Here is a 19,218-nt window from a genome sequence, read left to right as displayed (position 1 = left end):
AATGCGTTTCTCTATCGCTGCTCTCGCTGCCGCTGCCGTTGGCGCTGTCGCCTCCGGTATCACCACTGAGGTTGTCACTGCCTACACCACCTACTGCCCCGAGGCCACCTCCGTTGTGCACAACAGCCAGACCTACAGCATCTCCACCGTATGTTCATCACAAACAACCACAACCCATGAACATGGATACTAACAAATCAATAGCCCGGGCACATCACCATGACCAACGGTCCCTTCACCGTCACCCGTCCCCTCGTGACCTCGACCGTGACCCAGTGCAAGAGCTGGTAAGCACATATCCAATATAGACATACAAACAAATCAATTCTAACACATCCCAGCTCCTCTTCCACCCCCTGGTCGGCAGCAGCAGCGTCCCCGTCATCCCCAGCGTCGCCACCTCCACCCCTCTGGTCCCCAACGCCGGTGCCACCGGTACCCCCGGCTCCTCCGCCGGTTCCTCCGCTGGCAGCCCCTCTCCCTCCCAGCCCGCCTTCAACGCCGGTGCCATCAACGCCGCTACCGGCGCTGGTGCCGGTCTGGCTGCCGTCTTCGGTGCCGTGGCCCTCCTGCTGTAAAGTGGTTGAGTCAAATGGTATCATGAAGTGATGGCGTGATTCTCTGTGTTCGTCTTGAACTGAACATGGAGTCTTGCTGCTGTCGGGTGTTTGGGCTTGGGTTCTTCAGGGTGTATATGTCTTGTCTACGTCTTCTTAGATAATACATAATTTGTTCCTTCCGATTTGGGTGTAGCTTGTTTTCGTGTTTCCCTGCTGGGGCTTTTTGTTAGTTTTGCAAGTGATTCTCCTGGACATATGTTTTAATTTTTATTATCTCACTTCGAACGCGAATGATCTCTTTTTTCATTGTTAGCCCTCGTCTAAAGTAGACTTTATAGTCGACGCTCTCAATCACGATATGATCGTCGATATCTTCTGAACGCATCTTGGAATTATATATTGATCATCGGCCAAGCTTCGACGATCTCTCGATCTCGATCTACGTGAGATAAATGTATCAGCTATCGGGAAGGTGTCTAGGTCATCCCTTCAAATTGTAACAAGCCTATTGTGAAATGCAGATACAATAAGACCTTATATTCTGTAGCACAGTCGAATTGAATAGACTTGTGGGGTATTGCGGGGATTACGCAGGTCTATAAAGACCGAAAAAGCAAAGTGACAGTACACAATGTGATTCATCTCTTGACAAAGTCTATGGAGACTAGTCTATATCCACTTCAATCCTTCTTCTGCATGTATCAATGTCACTTTTCCGGTCATGGTTCTTGATGCACCTGTGTATTGCCCAGATATGTACACCCAGAGTCCCTCCCACATCAAGGAAAGAACCCAACACAAAAACCCATCATCATTAGAATATGTTGATACCTTACAAAGCCAATATGCACATGCCTAGTACCCCCAAACTAAACTAAAGCTTCGCCTTCCCACCAACCCCCTTCACACCCTCAAAGTACTCCCTAACCCTCCCCCTAGCAACATCAACAACATCCCCATCCTCAACAGTAGGCGGTACCTTGACGAATCCCCCATAATCTCCCTGAACGGCCAGTTCAACAAGCTCCCTCAAAACCCGTCTAAGAGTCTTCCCACTCCGAGTCTTAGGCAACATGCCCCGGCCTTGAATCATTCCACCTAGCGAAGCAATAGCGCCGATCTGTTCGCGCACGAGGCCATTTACTTCCGTGAAGAGTTTCTCGCTTGGTTTTGCCGGTAGATATCCTTCCGTGGATTCTTCCGGGATGGATCCTGCTTTTGGTTGGATGAATGCAAAGGGAAGGTGGCCTTTCACTGGGTCTGGGAGACCGATTACCACTGCTTCGCTGATTGCTGGGTGGGAGAGGATTGCTTGTTCGATTGTTCCTATTGATGGGTGGTTAGCTTCTCATTCCTGAAACCACATGTATATGAGATAGGGCCATGACTTACCAGTTCCAAGTCGATGTGCCGCAACGTTGATGATATCATCAGACCGCGACATGACATGCAAATAACCATCTTCATCAACCATCCCCGAATCACCGGTATCAACCCAACGCCCATCAAACCGCTTCAGGTACCCACGGTAGAAGCGCTCGTCGTCCATGAACAAATTCGTAAATGCGGTTGGGGCAAGTGGTAGTCCTAGGACGATATTACCCATCGTACCGGACGGTACTTCATTACCATCATCGTCCACGATGCGGACATCGAAGCCGGGTAACGGTAAGCCCGCGGATCCAGGACGGAGCGCAAGAGGTTTCTTATCTTCACCTTCACCCCCGTCTTGTGCATCAGAACCCGAGGAAGCAATAGCCCCCCGACAGTTCTGCATCAACCCCGTAATAGGAGACCCAGACTCAGACGACCACCAATTATCAACAACAGTAGCACCAGCGCTGCCAAACCTCTCAAGTAACCCCTGATAAAGCCTAACAATAGATGGCTCACTGCGCTCACCAGCAAGGAACAAAGCCCTCAAAGATTTCAGACCACCCCTAGCCCCAACCTCCTCTATCAAGGTATTCTCAGGATCATCCTTGCGCATGGCACGCATAGCAGTCGGAGCCGTGAACAACACGTTAGCTTTATGTTTCTCGATCAATCGCCAGAATATGCCTGCGTCCGGTGTGCCGACTGGTTTTCCTTCGTAGAGAATTGTCGTTGCGCCGACTAGTAAGGGTCCGTACAGGATATAGGAATGTCCTACCACCCAGCCGATGTCTGATGCGCAGAACATTACATCGCCTGGACCTTTTATGTTGAAGAGGGTTTTCGTGCTTAGTGTTAGGCCTACGGCGTGGCCTCCTGCTTCGCGGAGGACGCCTTTCGGGAGGCCTGTTGTTCCTATATGTTTGTTAGTATATGATTCGTTGTGTTGATATTGATATCTCAACATGAACAAAGAAAGATACGGTACTAACCACTAGTATAAATAATATAAATACCCTCCGTCCCCCGAACAGGAACAGACGGCGCTCTAATACCCCGCCCACGCGCACTTTTCACAAGCCTCTGCCAATTCCGCTGTCCTCCCCGTTTATCGGGTCGATTCCAGCGCAGCTGATCCCGCTGCCAGACAATTACCTTGCTAGGCTTGAACTTGCTTGCATTTATGGCACCCTCCACTAGCGGCCTGTAAGCAATAGGCCCCTTGGTCCCCTCAATACCGCACGAGGCGGTCATTATTGCGTGTGGACGGGCGGCTTCGATGCGCTGTGCTAGGGATTGTGGGGCGAAGCCGCCGAAAACCGCGGCGTGGATTGCGCCTAGGCGTGTTATTGCTAGGGAGGCTATTAGGGCGGCGGGGATCATTGGCACTATTTCATGGTTTTGTTAGTTTGGATTGGGCTTTGGGTTGTCATGTGGTCTATATTGTGGGGTTATTGTGGGGTGGTGATGGTGGCGGGGATGAGGATATATGGGTTAGGTATGGCGATGTGACTCCCATTGAGGGGTTATTGGGTTAATACGGACTGTAGATGATCACCACATCCCCCTTTTTGACCCCCTCTTCCCTCAGGACTCCTGCGAGAACCTCGATCTCGTCTAGGAGCTGGGCGTAGGTGTATGTCTTGGTCGATCCTGTCACCGGCGACTCCCATATTATGGCTACATTGTCGCCGTGGCCTGCGAGAACGTGTCGATCGACACAATTGTAGGAGGTGGAGATCTCGCCGTCGGCAAACCATGACCAATGCTCGTGTGAGACTCCACTGGGAAGAGTTTTGGTGTGGCGTGTCAAGGCGCGTGATGGCTTGCGGTGCCAGTGGAGCTTGGCTGCGTGATGGCTCCAGAAGGACTCTGGGCCGGTGAGGGAGTGGGCAGTTGCTGTTACTTGGGTGTGATGAGGTGGCATGGTTGGGTGGTCTATGGGATGTGGAGTAGAGGGAAGGAGGTTGAGGTTGAAGAGGGGAGTCTGGGGATCCCGTAGCTTAGCTACCCGAGGTATGGAGGTAAGCCCGAGGGATGCCCCGAGGTTCAAGGGGCTGCATGAAGTACAGGGATGTTGCGGGGAGTCCCCTCCCCGCACGTGAATCATTGGTAGAACCTGTATTGTCTATATATCGCAAAATCAAATAAAAACAAGCTCAGTCGTAGGGTATCATATCGAAATGCCTGCTAATGCGCGACTGCGATCTGGCTTCGTCGCCTGGGGATTTTTTTTGTATGGCGGAGAGAAAGGCTGTTCGAGAGAACCACCTAGGACCACCAACGCCGAGATAAAAGACAGAACCCTCCAGATGCACCCGGGACCAAAAATGGAGAGAGAGAGAAAAAAAAAGATAGAAAAGCCAATTCAAGGGACTCCGGACGGACCTGGCCGATCACAAGAGAACGCAATTGAGGCGACTGCGATGTCGCGACTTGTCGGGCCGGAAGGACTTGGGGTATTCGGGGCCGGCGTCGCGATCACGACCACCGGGCTGGCGGCGGTCCTGGCGACCACCTTGCTGCTGTTGTCGCTGCTGGCGCAGCATGCGGACGACATCGTAAAAGGCCTTCTCCACGTTGATGCAGTTCTTGGCGGAGGCCTCGACAAACTCGCATCCTAGCTCCTTGGCTAGAGCCTGACCTTCTTGTGCCGAGACTGCGCGCTCCACAGCCTTGTCACTCTTGTTGCCGACCAGCATCACGGGGACGGGCATTGCGGGACCGGAGGATGTGCTCATGGGGGAGTTCAAGTAGCTGGGCCCGGAGGGGGAGCCCGAGCTTGATGATTCCTTGACCATCTTAATCTGGTTGTAGAATTTGGTGATGCGCGAGAAGGAGGCACGCGACGTGATGCTGTACACCAACACGAACCCCTCTCCATCTCGAATCCACTGGTCTCGTAGTGCGGTATATTCTTCCTGACCCGCAGTGTCCAGCACCTCGAGCATACACGATTGTTGATCGATCACGACTTGTTTGCGATATGAATCCTCGATGGTTGGATCATATGTTTCGACGAAGTGGTTGAGGCATAGCTGGGAGGGTTTAGCGACATGATCTGTCCCGGGGTCGGGCAACCAACCTGAATGGTAAGGGCGGTCTTTCCGACACCTCCATCACCCAGCACCACCAGCTTATACAGGGTCATTTTCCCAGACATGGCGACAGAGAGCTGGGGTAGTTAGCAACAGAAGCGCAAACAAGACATGGTGAACATACTAAGGGGGAAAAGAGGGGAAAAGAGAGGGGGGTTGAAGTGGCCCACGTTCCAGGCGGGGGCGAAAAAGGGAGTGCCAGAGAGTGTGTTAGGCAAATAGGCGAAGTATTGGGGGGGAGGGAGGGTGGGAAAGTAAGGGAGAGAAAGTCAGATGGTAAGAAAGTAAGAAATTGAAGAGATCGAAGAAATCGAAGAGAGTTCGAATTTACAATCCTATCCCTGTCGGGTTGAAATCTTCCCCCCGTTTTGCCTCGAATTTTCCACTAGATTTCTTTTCCCGCTGAAACAGTTTCGGGTACCTCGAAATATAGACAAACGAGACTGAAATGACTGGTAGAAATCCTATAATTAGGGGAATCTAAGTGACAGCTCCATGAAGTCATACACTTTCGACCAGGGGGAATCAATCCACTTTAGGAAGTTAGTGCGATTTTTCTAGCAGCGTAGCGTGACACTATTCACTTCGATACTATTCCCTCTCTCTCTATACATTTTACAGGTACTCTTACTTCTACTTCTACTTCTACTTCTGCTTCTACTTCTACTTATAATATCTACTATCTGCTATAATCCATTGCCCATACCAGAGTATTCTATCCTATCCTACTCATACTGTAGCTCCACACGGAAAAGGAGAGCAGGCCCGGCCCTCGACGCACAGGACACAGTGGATATCGGAGTGAGCTTTTCTTGGCCTCATTTCCTTCCCCTTCACTCCCGGTGGAGAAGCTTGAAAGCTCTCTCTCTCTATCGGGTGGGAACCCCCCTAAGCGAGCCCTGACGCCTTTGTGAACATGCTAATACTGATTAGGTTGAGTCTAATTCGTAGACCCCAGTCCACACGTGGGAAGTGTGTCATCTCTTGTTTCAGGAGTCTATACATCTGCAGTATTATTCTGTTAGTGTCGATGGTGGCGCCCCAGATCCCCACAACCTCGTGGTTTCTGTAAATGAGATGGCTATATGGAGGTTAGTATAATAGTAGGATGCTATCCTAACCCGAAATATCGTATGCACGCCGATGGATCACAGCACACCATCACACATTCCAGAATGTGTTTAAAGGTTCAAGCCAGACTCGAATTGGTTTAGGGGAAATGTTATATCGCTCTGTTTATCACACTTTTTATCTTTTTCTAGTTCTTTCGGGTGCGGATGGGGGTCTTTGCGTTCCCGGTCCGCGATGTCCGATGTCTATAAGCGCCGGGTAAGAGGTTCCGGAACCCCAAGACCACTCTGAAAGGTTGAAAGGGGATGTGGATACAGTTTTGCTTATGAGGCACTTTACTGTATAATCTCGTTGGGCATCCATCGACAAACTCAAAAGCAAGTGCCACTTCGTTCCCGTTCCCAGGGGGGAGAACACCCATTTCCTCTTTGAGAGGAGAGGGCCCTCCGGGTCCCGACGGAGACTTTTCCACTTCTTTTCTTCTTTTCTTTTTCTTTTTCTTTTCCTTTTCTTTTTCTTTTCTTTTCTTATTCTTTCAATCTATTTCATTCCTTCGCCTGGACCCAATCAGCTTGGATCTAGACTCACCGTGCCCCCGGGGACTATTCGACCCGGTTCCCCTCAAGTGCAGAAGTGCAGAGTGATATGCATCCTGCCTTCAAGTGTAACTTCATAGACAAACGAATACCTTCGAGTCGGCCTGTCGGTCTGGAGAATAGTACAGGTACAGACCGCAGACCGCATACTTTGAAGGGTGTTTCAGCCCCCTGTTCACACGGACGGAATGGTCCGGGTAACGGCTGGACCGGGGGAGCTTTGAACGCCGCGCCAATGATTGCCGGGAATCGATATGAAAAGTGACAGGGGGAGAGTGACGGATCCTCCCGCTTGGCCGTTAGATGGAGACGTGTTGAACGGTCCACTATGGCCTCGTCCTGGCCCTGGCCTGGGACGTAATCTCGAGATTGGGTTGCATTGGCGACCTCCCGTCAACGGGTATGATGTCAGATGTAACGGCATATGCCTTGTCTTGATCATGTTGGACTGCATCTTGATAGGTCTGTTGTCTGCTTCCTCCTTCCTGCTTCCTTCCTGCGTCCATCGTGCGACACTGCGCCTAATCAGCCGTAGATCAGCAGGGACGGTTCCCAATATCGATCTTGATAAACAGCTTCCTGTTTGAGATTGGCGCGGGAATCCTTTGGTGGTAGCGGTGGTGGGAATATCGCTCGTTGTGGCCCGATCTTGGGATGTTGATATCGAATGATCGGTCGATCCTTGCATCGAGAGTGCATATCGCCAATTTTTTTGGATCACATGCAGTTACACGTACAGTACAAAAAGTCATGTCGATCTCAAGCTTGATAGATCCAGTGATATCTTTTGTGTCAGCCCAAATTTCCTGCATGGGGATCGCTGATGGGATCTTCGGTGCGCTATTGGTTTTGAACGTCAGGTGAGCATGTGGCCGGTGGCCCCAATAATGAATAGCGTTATTTGTGGAGTCAGGGGGTTGTAGCTCGAGGCTTGCTTAAGCTATGAGACACCTTATCTGTTATTATTGCTGGTCTAGCGTACCGGTTGATCGTCCGGAGTCTTGGTCTTCTCCCGCGGCCCTATAGACGGTACAGGCCGCTCTTCGGCCGGATCTTTTGTGTGAGATCAGATGCACTACCTCCGAGATCTACAAGTATGGCCATATTTGGTTAAGACACTGCAAGCTGCTCCAGGCATCAATCTTTATATCTCAAAATAGGGGATGTAGTGGATGCTGGGACAGCATAGCCCCAGAAACAATATATTCGCAAGATAAACACGCTCAAGCGTGATAACCAGAACTTCCAACGGAAGGATCGGTCTACACTTTAATACGGATGATTGACAACTGTTACGGCTGTCATGATTGTCTACTCTCAGGATAGGGGAAAACATTCGGGGTCTTTTGCTGTAAGCATGCGGCAGCTTGGGACAGATACTGACCCATACTTATCTTTAAAACAACATTGAACGAACTTTTTGCTGGGGGTCATTGCTCTTCGGTCTCTTCTCGGTGTTGCTTCGTTCTCTGCTGTCCACGGACTCCGGTTACATTAAAACGCTTCATTGCTAACTCCACTTCATTTCTTAGACATTCAATAATCCGAGCGCTCTGAGTTCTATCCGGGCAATTTCCGAAGTGATGACTTCTATGTTGAACCATGTGGCTTAACCGTTGGAGGTGGAAACCGCATGGACGGCCCCTGTCTTGGGCTGAGATAAGCTCTGATCCTTCAGCTTCACTTCACTAGACCTACTACTCTTCTTCTACCTCAAAGGCCTGTATCACATATTGAAGTAAACAGGAACAAGATCGTCGCGGATCACGAACGTGCCCTGAAACTATAAAAATCTAGACATTCCATTCCATCTTCCTCCTTTCCACTACTTCGACCTAGGTGGAACAAAGAATAAGTTCCTGACAATAGCGTCGAAGAGAGACTGCCCTGGAGATATCTGTTTCCCATGAAATTTGATATTGACGAAGATGCGCTGGAGGCTCGTCGACCTAGCTATCTACAGGGACATTCCTCGGAGCTTTGCGACGACGAACCCGAGAAAGAATACTTGTGGCACCACCGTCGCTAAGAGCATGGTATTCGGGGATATTATCTACTCCTCAGGCTTACGAGTAAGGCTGACAGGCAACAGCAGCATCGCCAAAAATACATATTTCACTGAATGGACCGAAACTGGGGTATGACTTGGGCAACCGATTTGAGTCTCTTCCACGAATGTGTCAAACAACAATGCCACCGCAGCCAGTTGATTTGGAGGTGGTCGCATGCCTAAAAGATATATTCAACTATTTCTGCATCTGGGATTAGTGTTCACATACTGCAGGTGAGATGAATCATTTTTATACACCAAAAAGTATATATGAGACCACTCAGCAAAACTTATGTTTGTCTTCCATTGCTCGACTATTGCTATATCATTCTCGTGTCTTTTCTTCTTGTCTCTTACCAATTCTAAGCATCAATATAATAGCCTTTCTACTGAGTTTATGCACGCAAACACTATGTGCGGCTTCGAATTATCTTGAACTACTAGCCATGAACATTCTCTCTCTCTCTCTCTCTCTCTCTCTCTCTCTCTTCTTTCTCTCTTTCTCATTACAAAATCAAGTTTCACCGATGATAACGGTACCAGCTCCATATGTCTTTCAATAATCCTGATTGTGATAGATGAATGGATTGTAAATGCAAAAAATCCGGTAAACTCCCTGTGGGACTAAAACGCATCCTCGAAACCAAGGGGCGTAGCTTGCTTTGCTAGTCGCGAATGGGATAATGACACAAATATACTCTGGCTCTATGTCCCATCTTAAAAGACAGTCCGTTTCAACAAATAATAGTCATAAGCAACTCACGCTTTACTATCAAGAGATATCCCCTGAGGTAATTCGATAGGTGGTACAAATCCAATTATGACGATGGAGGACCCAATGGCATCTCATTCACACAGCATGTCTTGACCTATGTCTCTCCCGCATAAAGGAATATTTGACTTGCTGATTGGGTCTGATGGAGGTTTCCAGCTTCTTTGGGGACCTTGATTGGGTATCCTGGCTGCCGAAAGTCTCGAGGGCTGCTGTCACATGCTTATAAATCCAATCATTCATTATATTCTATGCAGCTTTGATTATATATTCTTCTCGGATATTTACACCCTTTTGTTCGAGCGACAGATAAATTTTGAGCGCCAAATAACACAAACTACATCTTTCCAACTGAGAATTACCCTCGCTGGATATCATTCAGGTAGGATGTCACCTGCTCGACCAGGATCCGCCGCGGCCTTGCCTGATCACTATCACTCAAAGCATGCGATGCACCAGGAATAACCATACTCCTTGTGTCCCAAATCTGCCGTCCACTGCTATCAGCAGCAGCCTGCCACCTCTTCAGCAGAGCCTCCTTATTCACCCACGGAGGGACAGACTGATCTCGCCCAGAGTACAGTACGAGCATCTTCTGCTTCAACAAGGCCCGCTCCGCAATCATACCAAAAGTCCCCCGGAACTGCTCATCGCTCAAATCGGAACTAAACAAATCATCCTCCGATGGATTCTCCGGACTGTCCGGACTAACCAGACTCAAAAACCGACGACTGCTAACCGGTGCGGAAGGCGGGTATCCAATACGCGAGGTTACAACCAACGGAACAATCGTATCAACCAAATCATGATCCTCATACGTCGCCCGACGCGCATCCGCCACAGCCTTATCATAAATCTCCCGCATCTTTAGCGGGCTATCACGTTCAGTGCCACACTTCACAACCCACAAGATGCCCTCACGATCCGAAACAGGCGCTTGCATAATAGCACCATCAACCTGCTCTCGCAAGATGGGCTTCCAATCGCGGTCGAAGACGGGGTGTGCGGGCCGTGGGTTCGGACAATTAATGTAGTGCATCACGTCCTGACTACCCGTTGAGTGACCCATGATCACCACCTTGCCCGGTCCAAATTGTGGCTCCTTATATCCGCGCACGTAGGAGACGCAATGGGATAGCTCGTCAATGTCTTGGCCTAGTCGGCCCATTCCCCACCCCCGCCTGCGCAGGACAGGCCTAGATTGAAGATGCTCCATTCTGTTGGATCGAGGGCGTTGACTACTTCCTTAAGATAGTCGACTGAGCCGAGGCTGTCTCCTAATCCGCCTACGAAGACTAGCGTATGTGGTTTGCGGATTTGGCTGCGGGTGTATTCGAATGCGACGAGGGTGTCCGTCTGGTCGGGTGTGGCCGGTTAGCTAGGGAGTTTGTTTGGGTGGTTTGCAGGGAGAGGGCTTGTGTACGCAGTGGTGGAGTATTCCAGGTTGGCCTCGGGCCAAAGATAGTTGCTTGATTTGCATTGTGAGGTGTGCGTTGCTTGAAGGGGTAAGATTTGGGAATTTGCGTCAGATCTGATAAGGAGGCATCTGATAAGGCGGTGCAGTGACTTTGCCGATACCGGCTCAAGGCGGCTTATGCTGGCATTATGGCCTGGGAAGTATGAGACCACTTCGTTATACTTATTATGGATTTTTAAGCCCTTTCTCGATCCATATGCCTTACAATTTTATGGCGAGTTGGAGGCTACCAAGAGTAGAGGCGTGGTATAGGAAAGGCGGCATTCCGAGCTAGTAAAAAAACGATTGTCAAAGTACAGAGTACTCAAGGCTAAAGTGATGACTGAGGAGCAATAAATAGCCATGATAGCCTCACAAGTAGTTCCAAAGCTCCGAAATCTTATGTCAATCAACTCCCTTGTGCGGGAACAGTATGCTGCAATGAAGAGCACCTCGATAGCGAAGCAGTGCATCGATCTTGCCGTCGGGGATTTTCACTGGCGCACAATTCAGATCTGCTAGACCTGGGCAGTCAGAATCGTTTGCAGCAAACACGTCTCATGTGGCACTAGATGTTCACAAGTCAAATGTGAAACCGTGCCATAGGTAGTATCATCAGCATGGCCACTATGGCTGCAGGCATAGTGCCGCAAACTAAAGGCAGCAAAGAAAAAAAAAAAAAAAAAAAAAAAAAAAGATCAGACTCAAAGGTGTAAGACCCGAGCACCTTCCCCAAAAGAGACACCAACGACGTAGCCCGGCCAGGTGTAATCTCTTGCTTCTGGCGAGAACGAGAACTGAATGGCACAACCATCATGGCAAGATCATATGGATGTATCCGAGTACAACATCAACTGCAATATAGAAGTAGAGTTGCCGATCAATCCATTCCTAGGCATCAAGATAACCTCGGAGGTTGATAATCAAATCTCCTTGCCAATCGAAATGCCATTGGGAAGGAAGTTACAGTAAGGTCATCCAGAACAACCCACATCCTGCCGGCATGTAGTCAATCGGAAAATCCAATTCCGTTATCGTATCTCCTTTACTCATTTCCACATGTCCAGAGCTGCAGTATTGGGGATCCACTAAGCTTTGAAGAAATGAGGCTATGGGCATCGGCATCCATACTTCTATACTGATGTGTGTTTATACATGTATAGTAACGGTACATGTATACATACCAAGGTTACGATACCGGACAGGTAACTTTCGGAAACGCTCCGCTTATTAAACATATGCCATGCGCCTCCCGCCTCCACATCGTTGCGTAGTGAGCTCCACAGGCTTTGTTGATCTCCATGGCATGTATGTACAGAAAGACGGCATCTGGGAAAACATGAATTCAACCTCAGTTGGGCCAAGTTGTTCAAAAGGACAGGCTTTCTCGCGAAGTGCCCAGAAATTAGAAAGAGCTTAAACTTCTTAGTTCAATAAGGTTTGGGGGCCAGGACACAGTAACAGTTTCGGTAGGTGATCGACGAGTCTAAACCACTTAGACTTGGCGGGACCCACGATTTCACAGGATTTCGGCATCTCAAACTTGCGATAGAATACGAAAATGACCGTATATTTGCCCATACAATGCAGCTGGCTTGATCGACGCCCCAGTTGCCCTGTCCATCAAGCCTCCGGGTTTCAACTCCATCTGCATTCAATTTGCTAATGAGAGCAGCTTGCGAAATCGGTTCCGAAAGGCCCACGGAGTGTTCCGGAATCCAAAAAAGTGGTGCTCCTGACCGGCCGAGCGTTTATCTGATCTTGTATAAGTCGCTGCAAGCCCATTTTGATCTGATTAAAACCTGTTACCTTCCACAGCTTTGAAAAATGACTTCATCCTCCCAACTATTGGCCTCAGCCAAGATTCGCCTGCCTTATCCTTATTTGACCACTTACAATGTGGTTCCCTCCAGCAAAGCTGTTAGCGACCCCAAGTCCTTCCAATTGCGCAAAGCCGACAATGCGCAGGAAGCACAGCCATTCCCCCAGGCTTTGCACAATGATCAGCTCTACTTCACGGCGCCCACCCCCGCAAAGTCAGAGACTGTCCCACCAACCTCCAACAACACCGCCTGGGCTCGCGCGCAAAGAAGTCCCTCAGCAATCGCGCGCTGGGAGAACCAAACTGCGCCTACAGTAGGCCAAATCTGGCTCTACCTTTACACAATCTTCACAGTACAAGAAGAAATCGAGACCTTCCGTCTCCAGCTCCATGGCCCGAATGCAGACGCCGTGGCGCACGCATTGCGCCTATCAATGGTTGCAATTGACCACCCGCGTCCAGTCAGCGCCTCCACAGCCTTCACGCCAACCCCCACTGAAGTCCTTGTTCTCCGCAGCGCCTTCTGGCAAGGATGTGCCTCCCCACTAGGCTCGCAGCCCATCTGGCTTCCATCTTGGAACCCGGCCGCGGCAGTCCCCCACCTCGACTGGACTATGACTTCAACGGAAACAGTGCACAGACGCCACCCGCGCCGTAACCCTAAGCCGACTCCCGGCTCTGTCGTGTACAGTCGCTATATCCCCTTCTTGGATGAGCATTTCTCTCTTGTCGCTTTAGATTATCGCAACCCGGACCACCTCAACCTCTTCCACACTTGGCAGAATGACCCGCGCGTGGCACAGGGCTGGAAAGAGACTGGAAGCCTGGATGAGCACCGCGAGTATCTGCGCCGACAGGATGAAGACCCGCACACGCTGACCGTGCTGGGCCATTTCAATGATACGCCATTCTCGTACTACGAGATCTTCTGGGCGAAGGAGGATAACGTTGGTGCGCACTATTCTTCTGGCAACTTCGATCGCGGTCGTCACACTCTTGTCGGCAATGATGCGTTCCGTGGCCCCCATCGTGTTATGGCTTGGTGGCCCAGTATGATCCACTACTGCTTCCTTGATGATCACCGCACGGAGAATATCATTGGTGAGCCTATGAGCACTAATGATAAGGTGCTCACTTATGATTACACTTTTGGTTTGCATCAGGATCAGCTTATTGATCTGCCTCATAAGCGTGCTAGTTTGGTCAAGACTACTCGTGAGCGGTTCTTCCAGCTTTGTCCATTTAACCAGGTTAGTCCGCACATTGCGGGTACTGGGTTGGGCTTTAAGCCTCGTCTGTAAATTTGGATATGATAGAATGTGAATGGCGTCTATACTAGCTTTAAAATTGATCTCTGCTTTTTCAATTTAATCAAAATTTGTATGTCGAATGTAGAAGTGATATCCCCTTGAAATACTGGGGTTTTGGAGCAACTAGCCAAGAATAAGATATGAGGAATGTGAATGTTAATAGGTCTATATTAAAATTACGCACAAAGGATATATGCAAAGTCTAGATAAAATGTAAGACAATAGCACTCAAACTAATCGCCACCAAATGTCTGACTGAGAACATTGGTACGATAGCTCTCAGAGCGAGTAAACAACTCCTCATGAGTACCAGCATCAACACACAAGCCAGCCTCTATAAGGTAAATGGTGTCAGCCTTGCGAATAGTATGCAGCCTATGCGCAATGGCCAAGACACTAATACCCTTCGACGCAACTTCCAGTCCCTCCTGCAAGAGTTTCTCAGATTCCGCATCGAGGGCACTAGTAGGCTCGTCGAGAATAAGTAGTCTGGGTTTGCGCACAAGAGCTCGTGCAATGGCAAGCCGCTGCTTCTGGCCACCCGATAGCTTGCTTCCATTTGCTCCACAGGGTGTGTCATAGCCCTGAGGGAGGTTGATAATGGTATCGTGGATGTTGGCTAGTTTGCAGGCTTCGATGATCTCCTCGTCTGATACCTCTGCATCGGGGCGGGCGCCTAGGGATACGTTAAAACGCACTGTGCCTTCAAAGAGGATTCCCTCTTGTGGAACCAGAGCAATGTGGTCTCGGAAGGAAATGTCGTCTCGCTTCGTGATGTCTGTTCCGTCCACGAGAATTTCTCCGGAGGTGGGTAGGTACATGCGCTCCACTAGAGAGATGATGGTGGATTTACCAGCGCCTGATGGCCCGACTAGTGCACAAAACTGGCCTGGCCGGACGTGCACATTGAGACCGCGGAGGACGGGGGCATGTGCGCGTGCTGGGTAAGAGAATTTGACGTCTCGGAATTCGACATCTACTCCTCCCTGTGCTTTGGGGGCCAATGACTGGGTCTTTCCTGTAGACTCGACGTCCTTCTCTGTGGAGGTCTCGGGTTCTGGAAGGGTATGAGGCCGGTATTTGGGGCCTGATATCCCAATCTCCAAAATGGACAGTACTCTTGCGACTGCAGCTCGTGCGTTGGAAACTTCTGGAGCAAGTGCGAACATCTGACTCCAAAGCTGGGCGCTGACAAGCAAGGCAAACATGACAATAATAAATTGAGTCTCGCTGTAGGTGCCGTTGAAGATCTGCTTCGATCCCCACCAGAACGCCAGGGCATAGGACAGATTACCAAGGAAATAGGCAAGGCCCAGCCAGAGGTTAGCGTGGAGACTGATAGCAGTGGTCTCTCGGCGAGGACCGTGAAGAGTCCGTCGGAATGCAGCTAGGGTCTCTTCTTCTAGAGACAGCGAGGCAATGGTCTTGATAGAGTTGATAGCCTCAACACTGATACTGACAGATTGATTGAAGGCATTTTCATGACGCTCTTCAAATTGACCAAGGACTCGCAATTGCATAACGCCCGTGCCCAAGAGGAGTGGTACGACAGCAATACACACAAGAGCAATCTTCCAGGCGATGCAAAGAGACATCACGACCGCGACGACGAGGTTGATACAGATCGAGAAGATGGTGCCGATCACTGAGCCGCTAAGGCCTGCAATCAGGTTTCCATCGTTTGTGATATAGCCCAACAAACTGGTAGGGTTACGGTCATCAGATTGATGCCATTGTAGGTCTTGTTCAAACAATGAACGGAATAGCAATACCCGAACATTATAGATCGACTTCTCGGACACCCATCCGAAGCCTACCCAACTGACAATATTGGCGAAGAACTCGATGATGGCAAGAATGAAGAACATCAAACCGAAGAAGTTGCCACGCGAGCGGATGTAATCAGGAGTTTCACAGGGGGTGAGGCTGCCCACAGTGTTACCGAAGATCACTGCCTCGGCGGAGAAGGCAGCGCCGACGATACTCGCGCCAAAGAGAGCAATGAGAGAGAGGAGCAGATATGGGCGCATGATTGGGAACATCCCCTTGCTCAGGTGCCAGAGGGACTTCTTGGCTGGTTTCTTGGCTGCATGCTCCGAGGGGGCAGGAGACAATTCGGGGAGTTGTTCGGTGGTATTGATAGAGACTACTTCCTTACTCTTGAACACCTCGGCCGTGTCTTCGTTGTCATTGACTTGCTCGGTTTCGGTAATATCACTCGAGGGGTTGTCGACTTTAGTGCCCGACGAGTCGTTGTTCAGATTTTGCAGTTTGACGAGACCGGAGTAAGCCCCTTCCTTGGCCATCAGTTCAGCATGGTTTCCTTCTTCAACGAGCTCTCCGTCACGCATCACAATAATCTTGTCGGCGTTCTTGATGGTCGAAAGACGGTGCGCAATTGAGATCATGGTTCTTCCTTTAGAGCAGCGCCCAACAGCTGCAAGAATCTCCCTCTCACTTCGAGAATCGAGGGAGGCCGTAGCTTCGTCGAGAATTAGAACCTTAGGATCTTTGACTAAAGCACGGGCAACTGCGATTCTTTGCTTTTGACCACCGCTCAGTAGGGTACCATTGGAACCGACGATGGTGCCGAGTCCTTCTGAAAGCCCATCGATGAATCGTGTGGCATCGGCAAGGTCAGCTGCATGCTGGACCATCTCGATGATTTTTACCACTTCAGGCCCATGTGCCGAAACAGCTTCACTTGCAGACTGACCACCACGGATTGCAGTAGCCACTTCTCCAAGCTTGGGTCCAATCAATACAGAGTGGAGGGCTTCGTGCTCTGGTGATGCCGAGTTGACCAATCCATGAGCGATGTTCTCCAAAATTGACCGATCAAGCAGTGTCGCTTCTTGCTGAACCATTCCGATACAGCTACGAAGTTGTCGTGTATTAAGGTCGCGTACATCTTGACCATCCAAAAGAATCAATCCCTCGGTGGGATCATACAATCGGAGCATCAAGCTAGCAACAGTGGACTTTCCGCTTCCGGACAGACCAATAATAGCGGTCTGCTTTCCTGGTGGGCATTCCAAAGACACATTGCGGAGAACGGGCTGCTCGGGGCGAGAAGGATAGGTAAAGCCCACGTTTCGGAGCTCAAAGTGTCCGGCGGTCGTGGAAGGCAACGCAAAACCAGAGTCGGACATTCCATTGATTAGGGATTGGTGGTTTATGTCCTTCTTCAACTTTGTGAAAGCAGCTGAAGCAGCACCGAAAATTTGTAGGAACGGTGCAACCTGGCTGAGAACAAGAGTTGCTATGATAGAGATCAGTCCAGAATCACAAGCTTTGTGGCTGTTTGAACTTACCATCAACCAGAATGAAAATTACAGTGAAGATCGATCCCACAGAGGTACCCCCGCCCGAGTTAGTGGCCACTGAAGTGGCAATAGTTCGACTTCCCTGCCAAAATGCCAGAGCGTTGGCAGCGTACGCAATGAAGTACATGAAGCCAGCCTGCACACCTGTTGCAAAAGCTTTTTTCAACCCCTCATTCCTTGCCATACGCAGATGGCCCTCGAATTTGTTTTCAAGTCGATCATTAGCATTGAATGCGTGCACGACGGAAACGTTAGCCAGCCCCTCCGAGGCAACGGAAGAGGCAGCGGCAAAGCAGTCCGACATGGTGCCTGAGTATTTCTCAATGAACCAGCCACCAACAAGCGACATGATAAAGTATGCGGGTACCAGAGAGACAAGGATTCCCGCCAGCTTCGCATCTTTAATGAATGCCACAACATAGGAGGTGACGAAGAAGGAAACACTGGATATACAGATTCCAACTTTCTCAGAGGTTCCTGAGCGAATTGTTGAAATGTCACCGTTCAACCGGGAAGAGACTTCTCCCGAAGGCAAATCATCAAAAAAGGAGGGCTCTTGGCGCAAAAGACTTCGGAAGTACTGTTCACGCAGACGCTGGGCCAGCCGAGCGCCGCCGAGGGACCAACACACCAACTGGATGTACATGAATCCAAATTGGGCAATGGCGAGGTACAAAACATAGAGAATCTTGCTGTTGACTTCGGATTGGTACTGGGCCTGGACTTGGGGGCTGTAGTTGGTTTTGGTTGTGCAGCTTTCCGAGTTGAAGTCATCAATGAGTTGACCAAAGATGATACCCAGGAGAGGGAAAGGAACACCGGAGGCGATGGCGAAGATCAGACCAGTGATGAGGAGGAAAATATCAAATTTGGTCGGGTTGACTTGGGCATAGATCGCGAAGTATCCGAAGACTTTCTTGAGCTGTTCGTGAATAGCGATTTAGCCTTGGATCATGACACTCAGGAGCTGTGTCAAGCTTACCTTTTGGATAAATCTGGAGCCCGCTTCGGGGGGCGTAGAGTCTGTCATGGTGGCTATAAGGTGCCGTGCAGGGCGCCACCAACGTTCAACTCGGTAGTATACTGGCTGGCAGCACTGCCAACATTTGAACACGTTCACGGTTACAGCTGTACTTCAACGATCAACTCAGAAGCTGTCTGCAAGGTAGTTCGGCCCGATACCGGATCATCCCACTGCTTCACGCGTCTAATTAAAAAAAAAATCTGATAAGATCGTCCACTCCACATTGTGATCCAACACTGCCACGGAGCCATATTCCACTGTGGACTTACCCCTGACGTGGGAACTCACCGCGTAATGGAGATAAAAAGATGGAGCCCAGTCCGCCGTCCTGGACAGTATTACGTGCTGTGCCGATCACTTCAAGCTTTTCCTGGCGGCATTCCACGGGCTACGTATTTCCCGAAAGGCTTGTCGATGCTTAACTTGCCGAGACCAACAGCTTGGCATCTGGTCTCTTTTCTTTTGCAGACGTAAAGCTCGATGGTACTTACTTTGATACCAGGGACTCTTATGTCGTTTGATATACACCTCGTAAAGCTGCGAGAATGCCGCCGTTCCACGGTAACGGAGAAAATGTGGAAATCTGGGCTGAACCCAATTTTATCAGATCGACAGTCGGCGTTTCAACACTTGTGGACCCATTCCCGCTCGTATCACTCCTGTAATACATCCATGTACCTGAAAATGGGGCCAGCCGTGCTGAAAGGTCAGGTACATGTATTCAAAAACCGAGGCTTCAAAATCTCTTGCTTGAATTTG

The 19,218-nt window shown here is 49.8% G+C and overlaps 6 protein-coding genes across 6 annotated transcripts; 2 read left to right on the top strand and 4 right to left on the bottom strand.

The window, feature by feature from the left end:
• Position 1: 1 nt before the first annotated feature.
• Positions 2-578, top strand: N7508_010049 (putative GPI anchored protein; the record flags this gene model as incomplete). Its single annotated transcript, XM_058468109.1, has 3 exons — positions 2-148; positions 205-267; positions 309-578. The coding sequence occupies 3 exons, from the start codon at positions 2-4 to the stop codon at positions 576-578; spliced, it is 480 nt and encodes a 159-aa protein (XP_058315955.1).
• Positions 579-1,434: 856 nt separating this feature from the next.
• N7508_010048 (putative acyl-CoA synthetase) lies at positions 1,435-3,861 on the bottom strand (the record flags this gene model as incomplete). Its single annotated transcript, XM_058468108.1, has 4 exons — positions 1,435-1,886; positions 1,953-2,849; positions 2,927-3,322; positions 3,480-3,861. 4 exons carry the CDS (start codon positions 3,859-3,861, stop codon positions 1,435-1,437), a joined length of 2,127 nt encoding a protein of 708 aa, XP_058315954.1.
• Positions 3,862-4,330: 469 nt separating this feature from the next.
• Positions 4,331-5,097, bottom strand: rasB (Ras small monomeric GTPase RasB; the record flags this gene model as incomplete). Its single annotated transcript, XM_058468107.1, has 2 exons — positions 4,331-4,972; positions 5,020-5,097. The coding sequence occupies 2 exons, from the start codon at positions 5,095-5,097 to the stop codon at positions 4,331-4,333; spliced, it is 720 nt and encodes a 239-aa protein (XP_058315953.1).
• A 4,782-nt stretch (positions 5,098-9,879) lies between these two features.
• On the bottom strand, positions 9,880-11,001 carry N7508_010046 (uncharacterized protein; the record flags this gene model as incomplete). The annotated part of the gene is given in 3 exon segments (XM_058468106.1): positions 9,880-10,702; positions 10,714-10,877; positions 10,945-11,001. 3 exon segments carry the CDS (start codon positions 10,999-11,001, stop codon positions 9,880-9,882), a joined length of 1,044 nt encoding a protein of 347 aa, XP_058315952.1.
• A 1,803-nt stretch (positions 11,002-12,804) lies between these two features.
• Positions 12,805-14,100, top strand: N7508_010045 (GNAT family N-acetyltransferase; the record flags this gene model as incomplete). The annotated part of the gene is made up of 1 exon (XM_058468105.1): positions 12,805-14,100. One exon carries the CDS (start codon positions 12,805-12,807, stop codon positions 14,098-14,100), a length of 1,296 nt encoding a protein of 431 aa, XP_058315951.1.
• Positions 14,101-14,342: 242 nt separating this feature from the next.
• On the bottom strand, positions 14,343-18,465 carry N7508_010044 (ABC transporter ATP-binding protein; the record flags this gene model as incomplete). Its single annotated transcript, XM_058468104.1, has 3 exons — positions 14,343-17,371; positions 17,424-18,357; positions 18,418-18,465. The coding sequence occupies 3 exons, from the start codon at positions 18,463-18,465 to the stop codon at positions 14,343-14,345; spliced, it is 4,011 nt and encodes a 1,336-aa protein (XP_058315950.1).
• Between the last annotated feature and the right edge of the window lie 753 nt (positions 18,466-19,218).

Source organism: Penicillium antarcticum (assembly GCF_028974205.1).
Source record: "Penicillium antarcticum strain IBT 31339 chromosome Unknown utg000009l_segment0_segment0, whole genome shotgun sequence".
NCBI lineage: Eukaryota > Fungi > Ascomycota > Eurotiomycetes > Eurotiales > Aspergillaceae > Penicillium > Penicillium antarcticum.
This window is presented reverse-complemented; position numbering and strand designations above follow the sequence as displayed.